Source organism: Salminus brasiliensis, chromosome 19 (assembly GCF_030463535.1).
Source record: "Salminus brasiliensis chromosome 19, fSalBra1.hap2, whole genome shotgun sequence".
Taxonomy (NCBI): domain Eukaryota; kingdom Metazoa; phylum Chordata; class Actinopteri; order Characiformes; family Bryconidae; genus Salminus; species Salminus brasiliensis.
Genome location: NC_132896.1, coordinates 124857 through 139856, shown reverse-complemented (window position 1 = coordinate 139856; position 15000 = coordinate 124857). Strand labels below are relative to the sequence as shown.

General features: G+C 45.6%; 1 protein-coding gene across 1 annotated transcript in view; it reads left to right on the top strand.

The window, feature by feature from the left end:
* LOC140541508 (receptor-type tyrosine-protein phosphatase beta-like) overlaps nucleotides 1-15000 on the top strand; it is a 47446-nt gene that overhangs the window by 14084 nt on the left and 18362 nt on the right. Inside the window, exons 11-14 of the mRNA XM_072664174.1 lie at nucleotides 26-289; nucleotides 498-761; nucleotides 1826-2089; nucleotides 14071-14348. Coding sequence (XP_072520275.1) covers nucleotides 26-289; nucleotides 498-761; nucleotides 1826-2089; nucleotides 14071-14348 — 1070 coding nt within the window. The remainder of the gene's footprint in view (nucleotides 1-25; nucleotides 290-497; nucleotides 762-1825; nucleotides 2090-14070; nucleotides 14349-15000) is intronic.

Sequence of the window (15000 nt, the reverse complement as noted above, 5' to 3'; positions counted from 1 at the left end):
GATTGATAATGCTTGTTGATTGTAGTGCCTGCAGCAGTGCGAGATGTATCGGTCAGCAATAACGGGAGGATGGACTTCCTCAGTGTGTCGTGGAGGCCGGCACTGGGCGAGGTGGACAGTTACTTGGTCACCCTGAGCGACCAGGAAAGGACTGTCCACACACTGACCGTTTCCAAGTCCAGTCCAGAGTGTGTGTTCAAGTCTCTGGTGTCTGGACGACTCTACAACATCTCAGTGACCACCCGCAGTGGGGCGTACCAGAACCACACGATGGTCCAGCACCGAACACGTAAGAACATCCACTCACTGTCCACTGTCTACTCAACATTAGCCATCTGGATGCGGCCTATCAGAGCATGATGACCAGAATCAGAAAGACTGTTGGCTGTTATTTGTTCTTTTTTTTTATCTTGGTGGAAGCGACGCGTAGAGAAGTGGAGATATGAAGGTGTTATGAAATACTCTCCCAGTGTGAACTGTGTTGTGTTTATCCTCAGAGCCATCCAGTGTTCTGACCCCGACGGCGACCCACATGGCGCGGGATGACTCTCTGAAAGTGTACTGGCACCACGCGGCCGGAGACTTTGACTACTACCAGGTTGCCATTAAACACAACAACCTGTTCCACCAGAACCGGACGGTACTTGGCTCTCAGAATGAGTGTGTGTTCAATGGCTTGGTGCCGGGGCGGCTCTACACTGTCATCGTTAGCACCTGGAGTGGAAAGTATGAGTCCAGTGTGTCCACACATGGACGCACCTGTGAGTAAACAGTAGAATCCCTAATTCATTACAATAATAAGAAGGTAAAGAGGTGAAAGGTAGTCTCCATGACAACCAGCAAATTCAGTTGAAAATTCTGTTTTCCATGATAATGGCCTGCCACTTTTGCCACCTGTGTTTCAGAGGACATGTGTTTCAGAGGACATGTGTTGTAGGGGACGTGTTGTAGGGGAAGTGTTGTAGAGGACGTATGTTGTAGGGGACATGTTGTAGGGGATGTGTGTTGTAGAGGACGTGTGTTGTAGAGGATGTGTGTTGTAGGGGACGTGTGTTGTAGAGGACGTGTGTTGTAGGGGACGTGTTGTAGGGGACGTGTGTTTTAGAGGACGTGTGTTGTAGGGGACGTGTGTTGTCGAGGACGTGTGTTGTAGAGGATGTGTGTTGTAGGGGACGTGTGTTGTAGAGGACGTGTGTTGTAGGGGACATGTTGTAGGGGACGTGTGTTGTAGGGGACGTGTTGTAGGGGTCGTCTGTTTTAGAGGACGTGTGTTGTAGGGGACGTGTGTTGTAGAGGACGTGTGTTGTAGAGGATGTGTGTTGTAGGGGACGTGTGTTGTAGGGGACATGTTGTAGGGGATGTGTGTTGTAGGGGACGTGTGTTGTAGGGGACGTGTGTTGTAGAGGACGTGTGTTGTAGGGGACATGTTGTAGGGGACGTGTGTTGTAGGGGACGTGTTGTAGGGGTCGTCTGTTTTAGAGGACGTGTGTTGTAGGGGACGTGTGTTGTAGAGGACGTGTGTTGTAGAGGATGTGTGTTGTAGGGGACGTGTGTTGTAGGGGACATGTTGTAGGGGATGTGTGTTGTAGGGGACGTGTGTTGTAGAGGACGTGTGTTGTAGAGGACGTGTGTTGTAGGGGACATGTTGTAGGGGACGTGTGTTGTAGGGGACGTGTGTTGTAGGGGACATGTTGTAGGGGACGTGTGTTGTAGAGGACGTGTTGTAGGGGATGTGTGTTGTAGGGGACGTGTGTTGTAGGGGACGTGTGTTGTAGGGGACGTGTGTTCATTAGTTTTATCCGTACTGTGGTGTTTTCTGTATTAGTACCTGCAGCTGTGCAAAACCTGACACTGGCTGGACGTGGCACTGAGGAGCTAAGGGTCACCTGGAAATCTGCACCTGGAGACGTGGATCACTATGAAGTTCAGCTTCTCTTCAACGACATGAAAGTGCTGCCCCCCATCACACTGAGCAGTACCACCACCCACTACCTGCTCTCCTCCCTCACACCTGGACGTCTTTACAAGATTGTGGTGTCCACCTTCAGTGGACCCAACCTCAGTACGCAGTTTATCGAGGGTAGAACAGGTACTGCTCGGAGTCGACTACTTAGAGTTACTGTGAGATAAACTGTGTTCAGTTAGCAGCGTTAGCCAGCTGTGTTCAGTTAGCAGAGTTAGAGCTAGCTGTGTTCAGTTAGCTGTGTTCAGTTAGCAGAGTTAGAGCTAGCTGTGTTCAGTTAGCTGTGTTCAGTTAGCAGAGTTAGAGCTAGCTGTGTTCAGTTAGCTGTGTTCAGTTAGCAGAGTTAGAGCTAGCTGTGTTCAGTTAGCTGTGTTCAGTTAGCTGTGTTCAGTTAGCAGAGTTAGAGCTAGCTGTGTTCAGTTAGCAGAGTTAGAGCTAGCTGTGTTCAGTTAGCTGTGTTCAGTTAGCTGTGTTCAGTTAGCAGAGTTAGAGCTAGCTGTGTTCAGTTAGCAGAGTTAGATCTAGCTGTGTTCAGTTAGCTGTGTTCAGTTAGCAGAGTTAGATCTAGCTGTGTTCAGTTAGCTGTGTTCAGTTAGCAGAGTTAGAGCTAGCTGTGTTCAGTTAGCTGTGTTCAGTTAGCAGAGTTAGAGCTAGCTGTGTTCAGTTAGCTGTGTTCAGTTAGCAGAGTTAGTTAGCTATGTTCAGTTAGCAGAGTTAGAGCTAGCTGTGTTCAGTTAGCTGTGTTCAGTTAGCAGAGTTAGAGCTAGCTGTGTTCAGTTAGCTGTGTTCAGTTAGCAGAGTTAGTTAGCTATGTTCAGTTAGCAGAGTTAGAGCTAGCTGTGTTCAGTTAGCTGTGTTCAGTTAGCAGAGTTAGAGCTAGCTGTGTTCAGTTAGCAGAGTTAGAGCTAGCTGTGTTCAGTTAGCAGAGTTAGAGCTTGCTGTGTTCAGTTAGCTGTATTCAGTTAGCTGTGTTCAGTTAGCAGAGTTAGAGCTAGCTGTGTTCAGTTAGCTGTGTTCAGTTAGCAGAGTTAGAGCTAGCTGTGTTCAGTTAGCTGTGTTCAGTTAGCAGAGTTAGAGTTAGCTGTGTTCAGTTAGCAGAGTTAGAGCTAGCTGTGTTCAGTTAGCTGTGTTCAGTTAGCAGAGTTAGAGCTAGCTGTGTTCAGTTAGCTGTGTTCAGTTAGCTGTGTTCAGTTAGCAGAGTTAGAGCTAGCTGTGTTCAGTTAGCAGAGTTAGAGCTAGCTGTGTTCAGTTAGCTGTGTTCAGTTAGCTGTGTTCAGTTAGCAGAGTTAGAGCTAGCTGTGTTCAGTTAGCAGAGTTAGAGCTAGCTGTGTTCAGTTAGCTGTGTTCAGTTAGCAGAGTTAGATCTAGCTGTGTTCAGTTAGCTGTGTTCAGTTAGCAGAGTTAGATCTAGCTGTGTTCAGTTAGCTGTGTTCAGTTAGCAGAGTTAGATCTAGCTGTGTTCAGTTAGCTGTGTTCAGTTAGCAGAGTTAGAGCTAGCTGTGTTCAGTTAGCAGAGTTAGAGCTAGCTGTGTTCAGTTAGCAGAGTTAGAGCTAGCTGTGTTCAGTTAGCTGTGTTCAGTTAGCAGAGTTAGATCTAGCTGTGTTCAGTTAGCTGTGTTCAGTTAGCAGAGTTAGAGCTAGCTGTGTTCAGTTAGCAGAGTTAGAGCTAGCTGTGTTCAGTTAGCTGTGTTCAGTTAGCAGAGTTAGAGCTAGCTGTGTTCAGTTAGCAGAGTTAGAGTTAGCTGTGTTCAGTTAGCTGTGTTCAGTTAGCAGAGTTAGAGCTAGCTGTGTTCAGTCAGCAGAGTTAGAGCTAGCTGTGTTCAGTTAGCTGTGTTCAGTTAGCAGAGTTAGAGCTAGCTGTGTTCAGTCAGCAGAGTTAGAGCTAGCTGTGTTCAGTTAGCTGTGTTCAGTTAGCAGAGTTAGAGCTACCTGTGTTCAGTCAGCAGAGTTAGAGCTAGCTGTGTTCAGTTAGCTGTGTTCAGTTAGCAGAGTTAGAGCTAGCTGTGTTCAGTTAGCTGTGTTCAGTTAGCAGAGTTAGAGCTAGCTATGTTCAGTTAGCAGAGTTAGAGCTAGCTGTGTTCAGTCAGCAGAGTTAGAGCTAGCTGTGTTCAGTTAGCTGTGTTCAGTTAGCAGAGTTAGAGCTAGCTGTGTTCAGTTAGCTGTGTTCAGTTAGCAGAGTTAGAGCTAGCTGTGTTCAGTCAGCAGAGTTAGAGCTAGCTGTGTTCAGTTAGCTGTGTTCAATTAGCTGTGTTCAGTTAGCAGAGTTAGAGTTAGCTGTGTTCAGTTAGCTGTGTTCAATTAGCTGTGTTCAGTTAGCAGAGTTAGAGCTAGCTGTGTTCAGTTAGCAGAGTTAGAGTTAGCTATGTTCAATTAGCTGTTCAGTTAGCTGTGTTCAGTTAGCAGAGATAGAGCTAGCTGTGTTCAGTTAGCTGTGTTCAGTTAGCAGAGTTAGTTAGCTATGTTCAGTTAGCAGAGTTAGTTAGCTATGTTCAGTTAGCAGAGTTAGAGCTAGCTGTGTTCAGTTAGCAGAGTTAGAGCTAGCTGTGTTCAGTTAGCAGAGTTAGAGCTAGCTGTGTTCAGTTAGCTGTGTTCAGTTAGCAGAGTTAGATCTAGCTGTGTTCAGTTAGCTGTGTTCAGTTAGCAGAGTTAGAGCTAGCTGTGTTCAGTTAGCAGAGTTAGAGCTAGCTGTGTTCAGTTAGCTGTGTTCAGTTAGCAGAGTTAGAGCTAGCTGTGTTCAGTTAGCAGAGTTAGAGTTAGCTGTGTTCAGTTAGCTGTGTTCAGTTAGCAGAGTTAGAGCTAGCTGTGTTCAGTCAGCAGAGTTAGAGCTAGCTGTGTTCAGTTAGCTGTGTTCAGTTAGCAGAGTTAGAGCTAGCTGTGTTCAGTCAGCAGAGTTAGAGCTAGCTGTGTTCAGTTAGCTGTGTTCAGTTAGCAGAGTTAGAGCTACCTGTGTTCAGTCAGCAGAGTTAGAGCTAGCTGTGTTCAGTTAGCTGTGTTCAGTTAGCAGAGTTAGAGCTAGCTGTGTTCAGTTAGCTGTGTTCAGTTAGCAGAGTTAGAGCTAGCTATGTTCAGTTAGCAGAGTTAGAGCTAGCTGTGTTCAGTCAGCAGAGTTAGAGCTAGCTGTGTTCAGTTAGCTGTGTTCAGTTAGCAGAGTTAGAGCTAGCTGTGTTCAGTTAGCTGTGTTCAGTTAGCAGAGTTAGAGCTAGCTGTGTTCAGTCAGCAGAGTTAGAGCTAGCTGTGTTCAGTTAGCTGTGTTCAATTAGCTGTGTTCAGTTAGCAGAGTTAGAGTTAGCTGTGTTCAGTTAGCTGTGTTCAATTAGCTGTGTTCAGTTAGCAGAGTTAGAGCTAGCTGTGTTCAGTTAGCAGAGTTAGAGTTAGCTATGTTCAATTAGCTGTTCAGTTAGCTGTGTTCAGTTAGCAGAGATAGAGCTAGCTGTGTTCAGTTAGCTGTGTTCAGTTAGCAGAGTTAGTTAGCTATGTTCAGTTAGCAGAGTTAGTTAGCTATGTTCAGTTAGCAGAGTTAGAGCTAGCTGTGTTCAGTTAGCTGTGTTCAGTTAGCAGAGTTAGTTAGCTATGTTCAGTTAGCAGAGTTAGAGCTAGCTGTGTTCAGTTAGCTGTGTTCAGTTAGCAGAGTTAGAGCTAGCTGTGTTCAGTTAGCAGAGTTAGAGCTAGCTGTGTTCAGTTAGCAGAGTTAGAGCTTGCTGTGTTCAGTTAGCTGTATTCAGTTAGCTGTGTTCAGTTAGCAGAGTTAGAGCTAGCTGTGTTCAGTTAGCTGTGTTCAGTTAGCAGAGTTAGAGCTAGCTGTGTTCAGTTAGCTGTGTTCAGTTAGCTGTGTTCAGTCAGCAGAGTTAGAGCTAGCTGTGTTCAGTCAGCAGAGTTAGAGCTAGCTGTGTTCAGTTAGCTGTGTTCAGTTAGCTGTGTTCAGTTAGCAGAGTTAGAGCTAGCTGTGTTCAGTTAGCTGTGTTCAGTTAGCAGAGTTAGAGCTAGCTGTGTTCAGTTAGCAGAGTTAGAGCTAGCTGTGTTCAGTTAGCTGTGTTCAGTTAGCTGTGTTCAGTTAGCAGAGATAGAGCTAGCTGTGTTCTGTTAGCTGTGTTCAGTTAGCTGTGTTCAGTTAGCAGAGTTAGAGCTAGCTGTGTTCAGTTAGCTGTGTTCAGTTAGCAGAGTTAGAGCTAGCTGTGTTCAGTTAGCAGAGTTAGAGCTAGCTGTGTTCAGTTAGCTGTGTTCAGTTAGCAGAGTTAGAGCTAGCTGTGTTCAGTTAGCTGTGTTCAGTTAGCAGAGCTAGAGCTAGCTGTGTTCAGTTAGCTGTGTTCAGTTAGCAGAGTTAGAGTTAGCTGTGTTCAGTTAGCTGTGTTCAGTTAGGAGAGTTAGATCTAGCTGTGTTCAGTTAGCTGTGTTCAGTTAGCAGAGTTAGAGCTAGCTGTGTTCAGTTAGCTGTGTTCAGTCAGCAGAGTTAGAGCTAGCTGTGTTCAGTTAGCTGTGTTCAGTTAGCTGTGTTCAGTCAGCAGAGTTAGAGCTAGCTGTGTTCAGTTAGCTGTGTTCAGTCAGCAGAGTTAGAGCTAGCTGTGTTCAGTTAGCTGTGTTCAGTTAGCTGTGTTCAGTCAGCAGAGTTAGAGCTAGCTGTGTTCAGTCAGCAGAGTTAGAGCTAGCTGTGTTCAGTTAGCTGTGTTCAGTTAGCAGAGCTAGAGCTAGCTGTGTTCAGTTAGCTGTGTTCAGTTAGCAGAGTTAGAGTTAGCAGCGTTAGCCAGCTGTGTTCAGTTAGCAGAGTTAGATCTAGCTGTGTTCAGTTAGCTGTGTTCAGTTAGCAGAGTTAGAGCTAGCTGTGTTCAGTTAGCTGTGTTCAGTTAGCAGAGTTAGAGCTAGCTGTGTTCAGTTAGCTGTGTTCAGTCAGCAGAGTTAGAGCTAGCTGTGTTCAGTCAGCAGAGTTACAGCTAGCTGTGTTCAGTTAGCTGTGTTCAGTCAGCAGAGTTAGAGTTAGCTGTGTTCAGTTAGCTGTGTTCAGTTAGCAGAGTTAGAGTTAGCTGTGTTCAGTTAGCTGTGTTCAGTTAGCAGAGTTAGAGCTAGCTGTGTTCAGTTAGCAGAGTTAGAGCTAGCTGTGTTTAGTTAGCTGTGTTCAGTCAGCAGAGTTAGAGCTAGCTGTGTTCAGTTAGCTGTGTTCAGTTAGCAGAGTTAGAGCTAGCTGTGTTCAGTTAGCTGTGTTCAGTTAGCAGAGTTAGAGTTAGCTGTGTTCAGTTAGCTGTGTTCAGTTAGCAGAGTTAGAGCTAGCTGTGTTCAGTTAGCTGTGTTCAGTTAGCAGAGTTAGAGCTAGCTGTGTTCAGTTAGCAGAGTTAGAGCTAGCTGTGTTCAGTTAGCTGTGTTCAGTTAGCTGTGTTCAGTTAGCAGAGATAGAGCTAGCTGTGTTCAGTTAGCTGTGTTCAGTTAGCTGTGTTCAGTTAGCAGAGTTAGAGCTAGCTGTGTTCAGTTAGCTGTGTTCAGTTAGCAGAGCTAGAGCTAGCTGTGTTCAGTTAGCTGTGTTCAGTTAGCAGAGTTAGAGCTAGCTGTGTTCAGTTAGCTGTGTTCAGTTAGCAGAGCTAGAGCTAGCTGTGTTCAGTTAGCTGTGTTCAGTTAGCAGAGTTAGAGTTAGCTGTGTTCAGTTAGCTGTGTTCAGTTAGCAGAGTTAGATCTAGCTGTGCTCAGTTAGCTGTGTTCAGTTAGCAGAGTTAGAGCTAGCTGTGTTCAGTTAGCTGTGTTCAGTCAGCAGAGTTAGAGCTCGCTGTGTTCAGTTAGCTGTGTTCAGTCAGCAGAGTTAGAGCTAGCTGTGTTCAGTTAGCTGTGTTCAGTTAGCTGTGTTCAGTTAGCAGAGTTAGATCTAGCTGTGTTCAGTTAGCTGTGTTCAGTTAGCAGAGTTAGAGCTAGCTGTGTTCAGTTAGCTGTGTTCAGTCAGCAGAGTTAGAGCTAGCTGTGTTCAGTTAGCTGTGTTCAGTTAGCTGTGTTCAGTTAGCAGAGTTAGAGTTAGCTGTGTTCAGTTAGCTGTGTTCAGTTAGCAGAGTTAGAGTTAGCTGTGTTCAGTTAGCTGTGTTCAGTTAGCAGAGTTAGAGCTAGCTGTGTTCAGTTAGCTGTGTTCAGTTAGCTGTGTTCAGTCAGCAGAGTTAGAGCTAGCTGTGTTCAGTTAGCTGTGTTCAGTTAGCAGAGTTAGAGCTAGCTGTGTTCAGTTAGCAGAGTTAGAGCTAGCTGTGTTCAGTTAGCTGTGTTCAGTTAGCAGAGTTAGATCTAGCTGTGTTCAGTTAGCTGTGTTCAGTTAGCAGAGTTAGATCTAGCTGTGTTCAGTTAGCTGTGTTCAGTTAGCAGAGTTAGATCTAGCTGTGTTCAGTTAGCTGTGTTCAGTTAGCAGAGTTAGAGCTAGCTGTGTTCAGTTAGCAGAGTTAGAGCTAGCTGTGTTCAGTTAGCAGAGTTAGAGCTAGCTGTGTTCAGTTAGCTGTGTTCAGTTAGCAGAGTTAGATCTAGCTGTGTTCAGTTAGCTGTGTTCAGTTAGCAGAGTTAGAGCTAGCTGTGTTCAGTTAGCAGAGTTAGAGCTAGCTGTGTTCAGTTAGCTGTGTTCAGTTAGCAGAGTTAGAGCTAGCTGTGTTCAGTTAGCAGAGTTAGAGTTAGCTGTGTTCAGTTAGCTGTGTTCAGTTAGCAGAGTTAGAGCTAGCTGTGTTCAGTCAGCAGAGTTAGAGCTAGCTGTGTTCAGTTAGCTGTGTTCAGTTAGCAGAGTTAGAGCTAGCTGTGTTCAGTCAGCAGAGTTAGAGCTAGCTGTGTTCAGTTAGCTGTGTTCAGTTAGCAGAGTTAGAGCTACCTGTGTTCAGTCAGCAGAGTTAGAGCTAGCTGTGTTCAGTTAGCTGTGTTCAGTTAGCAGAGTTAGAGCTAGCTGTGTTCAGTTAGCTGTGTTCAGTTAGCAGAGTTAGAGCTAGCTATGTTCAGTTAGCAGAGTTAGAGCTAGCTGTGTTCAGTCAGCAGAGTTAGAGCTAGCTGTGTTCAGTTAGCTGTGTTCAGTTAGCAGAGTTAGAGCTAGCTGTGTTCAGTTAGCTGTGTTCAGTTAGCAGAGTTAGAGCTAGCTGTGTTCAGTCAGCAGAGTTAGAGCTAGCTGTGTTCAGTTAGCTGTGTTCAATTAGCTGTGTTCAGTTAGCAGAGTTAGAGTTAGCTGTGTTCAGTTAGCTGTGTTCAATTAGCTGTGTTCAGTTAGCAGAGTTAGAGCTAGCTGTGTTCAGTTAGCAGAGTTAGAGTTAGCTATGTTCAATTAGCTGTTCAGTTAGCTGTGTTCAGTTAGCAGAGATAGAGCTAGCTGTGTTCAGTTAGCTGTGTTCAGTTAGCAGAGTTAGTTAGCTATGTTCAGTTAGCAGAGTTAGTTAGCTATGTTCAGTTAGCAGAGTTAGAGCTAGCTGTGTTCAGTTAGCAGAGTTAGAGCTAGCTGTGTTCAGTTAGCAGAGTTAGAGCTAGCTGTGTTCAGTTAGCTGTGTTCAGTTAGCAGAGTTAGATCTAGCTGTGTTCAGTTAGCTGTGTTCAGTTAGCAGAGTTAGAGCTAGCTGTGTTCAGTTAGCAGAGTTAGAGCTAGCTGTGTTCAGTTAGCTGTGTTCAGTTAGCAGAGTTAGAGCTAGCTGTGTTCAGTTAGCAGAGTTAGAGTTAGCTGTGTTCAGTTAGCTGTGTTCAGTTAGCAGAGTTAGAGCTAGCTGTGTTCAGTCAGCAGAGTTAGAGCTAGCTGTGTTCAGTTAGCTGTGTTCAGTTAGCAGAGTTAGAGCTAGCTGTGTTCAGTCAGCAGAGTTAGAGCTAGCTGTGTTCAGTTAGCTGTGTTCAGTTAGCAGAGTTAGAGCTACCTGTGTTCAGTCAGCAGAGTTAGAGCTAGCTGTGTTCAGTTAGCTGTGTTCAGTTAGCAGAGTTAGAGCTAGCTGTGTTCAGTTAGCTGTGTTCAGTTAGCAGAGTTAGAGCTAGCTATGTTCAGTTAGCAGAGTTAGAGCTAGCTGTGTTCAGTCAGCAGAGTTAGAGCTAGCTGTGTTCAGTTAGCTGTGTTCAGTTAGCAGAGTTAGAGCTAGCTGTGTTCAGTTAGCTGTGTTCAGTTAGCAGAGTTAGAGCTAGCTGTGTTCAGTCAGCAGAGTTAGAGCTAGCTGTGTTCAGTTAGCTGTGTTCAATTAGCTGTGTTCAGTTAGCAGAGTTAGAGTTAGCTGTGTTCAGTTAGCTGTGTTCAATTAGCTGTGTTCAGTTAGCAGAGTTAGAGCTAGCTGTGTTCAGTTAGCAGAGTTAGAGTTAGCTATGTTCAATTAGCTGTTCAGTTAGCTGTGTTCAGTTAGCAGAGATAGAGCTAGCTGTGTTCAGTTAGCTGTGTTCAGTTAGCAGAGTTAGTTAGCTATGTTCAGTTAGCAGAGTTAGTTAGCTATGTTCAGTTAGCAGAGTTAGAGCTAGCTGTGTTCAGTTAGCTGTGTTCAGTTAGCAGAGTTAGTTAGCTATGTTCAGTTAGCAGAGTTAGAGCTAGCTGTGTTCAGTTAGCTGTGTTCAGTTAGCAGAGTTAGAGCTAGCTGTGTTCAGTTAGCAGAGTTAGAGCTAGCTGTGTTCAGTTAGCAGAGTTAGAGCTTGCTGTGTTCAGTTAGCTGTATTCAGTTAGCTGTGTTCAGTTAGCAGAGTTAGAGCTAGCTGTGTTCAGTTAGCTGTGTTCAGTTAGCAGAGTTAGAGCTAGCTGTGTTCAGTTAGCTGTGTTCAGTTAGCTGTGTTCAGTCAGCAGAGTTAGAGCTAGCTGTGTTCAGTCAGCAGAGTTAGAGCTAGCTGTGTTCAGTTAGCTGTGTTCAGTTAGCTGTGTTCAGTTAGCAGAGTTAGAGCTAGCTGTGTTCAGTTAGCTGTGTTCAGTTAGCAGAGTTAGAGCTAGCTGTGTTCAGTTAGCAGAGTTAGAGCTAGCTGTGTTCAGTTAGCTGTGTTCAGTTAGCTGTGTTCAGTTAGCAGAGATAGAGCTAGCTGTGTTCTGTTAGCTGTGTTCAGTTAGCTGTGTTCAGTTAGCAGAGTTAGAGCTAGCTGTGTTCAGTTAGCTGTGTTCAGTTAGCAGAGTTAGAGCTAGCTGTGTTCAGTTAGCAGAGTTAGAGCTAGCTGTGTTCAGTTAGCTGTGTTCAGTTAGCAGAGTTAGAGCTAGCTGTGTTCAGTTAGCTGTGTTCAGTTAGCAGAGCTAGAGCTAGCTGTGTTCAGTTAGCTGTGTTCAGTTAGCAGAGTTAGAGTTAGCTGTGTTCAGTTAGCTGTGTTCAGTTAGGAGAGTTAGATCTAGCTGTGTTCAGTTAGCTGTGTTCAGTTAGCAGAGTTAGAGCTAGCTGTGTTCAGTTAGCTGTGTTCAGTCAGCAGAGTTAGAGCTAGCTGTGTTCAGTTAGCTGTGTTCAGTTAGCTGTGTTCAGTCAGCAGAGTTAGAGCTAGCTGTGTTCAGTTAGCTGTGTTCAGTCAGCAGAGTTAGAGCTAGCTGTGTTCAGTTAGCTGTGTTCAGTTAGCTGTGTTCAGTCAGCAGAGTTAGAGCTAGCTGTGTTCAGTCAGCAGAGTTAGAGCTAGCTGTGTTCAGTTAGCTGTGTTCAGTTAGCAGAGCTAGAGCTAGCTGTGTTCAGTTAGCTGTGTTCAGTTAGCAGAGTTAGAGTTAGCAGCGTTAGCCAGCTGTGTTCAGTTAGCAGAGTTAGATCTAGCTGTGTTCAGTTAGCTGTGTTCAGTTAGCAGAGTTAGAGCTAGCTGTGTTCAGTTAGCTGTGTTCAGTTAGCAGAGTTAGAGCTAGCTGTGTTCAGTTAGCTGTGTTCAGTCAGCAGAGTTAGAGCTAGCTGTGTTCAGTCAGCAGAGTTACAGCTAGCTGTGTTCAGTTAGCTGTGTTCAGTCAGCAGAGTTAGAGTTAGCTGTGTTCAGTTAGCTGTGTTCAGTTAGCAGAGTTAGAGTTAGCTGTGTTCAGTTAGCTGTGTTCAGTTAGCAGAGTTAGAGCTAGCTGTGTTCAGTTAGCAGAGTTAGAGCTAGCTGTGTTTAGTTAGCTGTGTTCAGTCAGCAGAGTTAGAGCTAGCTGTGTTCAGTTAGCTGTGTTCAGTTAGCAGAGTTAGAGCTAGCTGTGTTCAGTTAGCTGTGTTCAGTTAGCAGAGTTAGAGTTAGCTGTGTTCAGTTAGCTGTGTTCAGTTAGCAGAGTTAGAGCTAGCTGTGTTCAGTTAGCTGTGTTCAGTTAGCAGAGTTAGAGCTAGCTGTGTTCAGTTAGCAGAGTTAGAGCTAGCTGTGTTCAGTTAGCTGTGTTCAGTTAGCTGTGTTCAGTTAGCAGAGATAGAGCTAGCTGTGTTCAGTTAGCTGTGTTCAGTTAGCTGTGTTCAGTTAGCAGAGTTAGAGCTAGCTGTGTTCAGTTAGCTGTGTTCAGTTAGCAGAGCTAGAGCTAGCTGTGTTCAGTTAGCTGTGTTCAGTTAGCAGAGTTAGAGCTAGCTGTGTTCAGTTAGCTGTGTTCAGTTAGCAGAGCTAGAGCTAGCTGTGTTCAGTTAGCTGTGTTCAGTTAGCAGAGTTAGAGTTAGCTGTGTTCAGTTAGCTGTGTTCAGTTAGCAGAGTTAGATCTAGCTGTGCTCAGTTAGCTGTGTTCAGTTAGCAGAGTTAGAGCTAGCTGTGTTCAGTTAGCTGTGTTCAGTCAGCAGAGTTAGAGCTCGCTGTGTTCAGTTAGCTGTGTTCAGTCAGCAGAGTTAGAGCTAGCTGTGTTCAGTTAGCTGTGTTCAGTTAGCTGTGTTCAGTTAGCAGAGTTAGATCTAGCTGTGTTCAGTTAGCTGTGTTCAGTTAGCAGAGTTAGAGCTAGCTGTGTTCAGTTAGCTGTGTTCAGTCAGCAGAGTTAGAGCTAGCTGTGTTCAGTTAGCTGTGTTCAGTTAGCTGTGTTCAGTTAGCAGAGTTAGAGTTAGCTGTGTTCAGTTAGCTGTGTTCAGTTAGCAGAGTTAGAGTTAGCTGTGTTCAGTTAGCTGTGTTCAGTTAGCAGAGTTAGAGCTAGCTGTGTTCAGTTAGCTGTGTTCAGTTAGCTGTGTTCAGTCAGCAGAGTTAGAGCTAGCTGTGTTCAGTCAGCAGAGTTAGAGCTAGCTGTGTTAGAGTTAGCTGTGTTCAGTTAGCAGAGTTAGAGCTAGCTGTGTTCAGTTAGCTGTGTTCAGTTAGCTGTGTTCAGTTAGCAGAGTTAGAGCTAGCTGTGTTCAGTTAGCTGTGTTCAGTTAGCTGTGTTCAGTTAGCAGAGTTAGAGCTAGCTGTGTTCAGTTAGCTGTGTTCAGTTAGCTGTGTTCAGTCAGCAGAGTTAGAGCTAGCTGTGTTCAGTTAGCTGTGTTCAGTTAGCTGTGTTCAGTCAGCAGAGTTAGACCTAGCTGTGTTCAGTTAGCAGAGTTAGAGCTAGCTGTGTTCAGTTAGCTGTGTTCAGTCAGCAGAGTTAGAGCTAGCTGTGTTCAGTTAGCTGTGTTCAGTTAGCAGAGTTAGAGTTAGCTGTGTTCAGTTAGCTGTGTTCAGTTAGCAGAGTTAGAGCTAGCTGTGTTCAGTTAGCTGTGTTCAGTTAGCAGAGTTAGAGCTAGCTGTGTTCAGTTAGCAGAGTTAGAGCTTGCTGTGTTCAGTTAGCTGTGTTCAGTTAGCAGAGTTAGAGCTAGCTGTGTTCAGTTAGCAGAGTTAGAGCTTGCTGTGTTCAGTTAGCTGTGTTCAGTTAGCTGTGTTAGAGTTAGCTGTGTTCAGTTAGCAGAGTTAGATCTAGCTGTGTTCAGTTAGCTGTGTTCAGTCAGCAGAGTTAGAGCTAGCTGTGTTCAGTTAGCAGAGTTAGAGCTAGCTGTGTTCAGTCAGCAGAGTTAGAGCTAGCTGTGTTAGAGTTAGCTGTGTTCAGTTAGCAGAGTTAGATCTAGCTGTGTTCAGTTAGCTGTGTTCAGTTAGCTGTGTTCAGTCAGCAGAGTTAGAGCTAGCTGTGTTCAGTTAGCTGTGTTCAGTTAGCTGTGTTCAGTCAGCAGAGTTAGAGCTAGCTGTGTTCAGTCAGCTGTGTTCAGTCAGCAGAGTTAGAGCTAGCTGTGTTCAGTTAGCTGTGTTCAGTCAGCTGTGTTCAGTTCTGTAAGGGAAGCTGTGGGTCTGAGGGAATCTGGGATGGCAGTGAAATGATGGACACTGTTCTCCACTCTGTTTCTCAGTTCCCAGTAAAGTGAAGAACATCCACATCAGTAACGAGGGTCAGAGCAGCAGCCTGCGGGTCAGCTGGACTCCGGGTCAGGGTGATGTGGACAGTTACTGTGTGTCCCTCTCTGGTCCGGGGAGGCCGCAGGATATCCGCCCCGTTCCTAAACGTGTTAATGAATTCACCTTCCACTCGCTGCAGCCGGGACAGCAGTACAGCATCACGTCCAGTCCATCAGTGGGGTCGTTCATTAACAACAGCACCGCCCACCCCGCCCGCACAGGTACAGCCCGGGCATCAGAGACCCCCCATATAAACCTGCACTGTTACTGTTTACGTGTCCAACCGGTCACGTGTCCAACCGGTCACTCCCGTTTCTATAGTGAACAGTTTACAGACGTTCCCTCATAATCTAATCATCTCCCTCTCTCTCTCTCTCTCTTCCTCTCTCTCTCTCTCTCTCCCTCCCTGTCTCTCTCTCTCTCTCTCTCTCTCTCTCTCTCTCTTCCTCTCTCTCTCTCTCTCTCCCTCCCTGTCTCTCTCTCTCTCTCTCTCTCTCTCTCTCTCTCTCTCTCTCTCTTCCTCTCTCTCTCTCTTCCTCTCTCTCTCTCTCTCTCTCTCTCTCTCTCTCTCCCTCTCTCTCTCTCTTCCTCTCTCTCTCTCTGTCTCTCTTCCTCTCTCTCTCTCTCTCTGTCTCTCTCTCTCTTCCTCTCTCTCTCTCTCTCTCTCTCTGTCTCTCTTCCTCTCTCTCTCTCTCTTCCTCTCTCTCTGTCTCTCTTCCTCTCTCTCTCTCTCTCTGTCTCTCTCTCTCTCTGCCTCTCTCTCTCTCTCTTCCTCTCTCTCTCTCTTCCTCTCTCTCTCTCTCTCTCTCTCTCTCTCTTCCTCTCTCTCTCTCCCTCTCCCTCTCCGTCTCCCTCTCCGTCTCCCTCTCTCTCTCTCTCTCCCA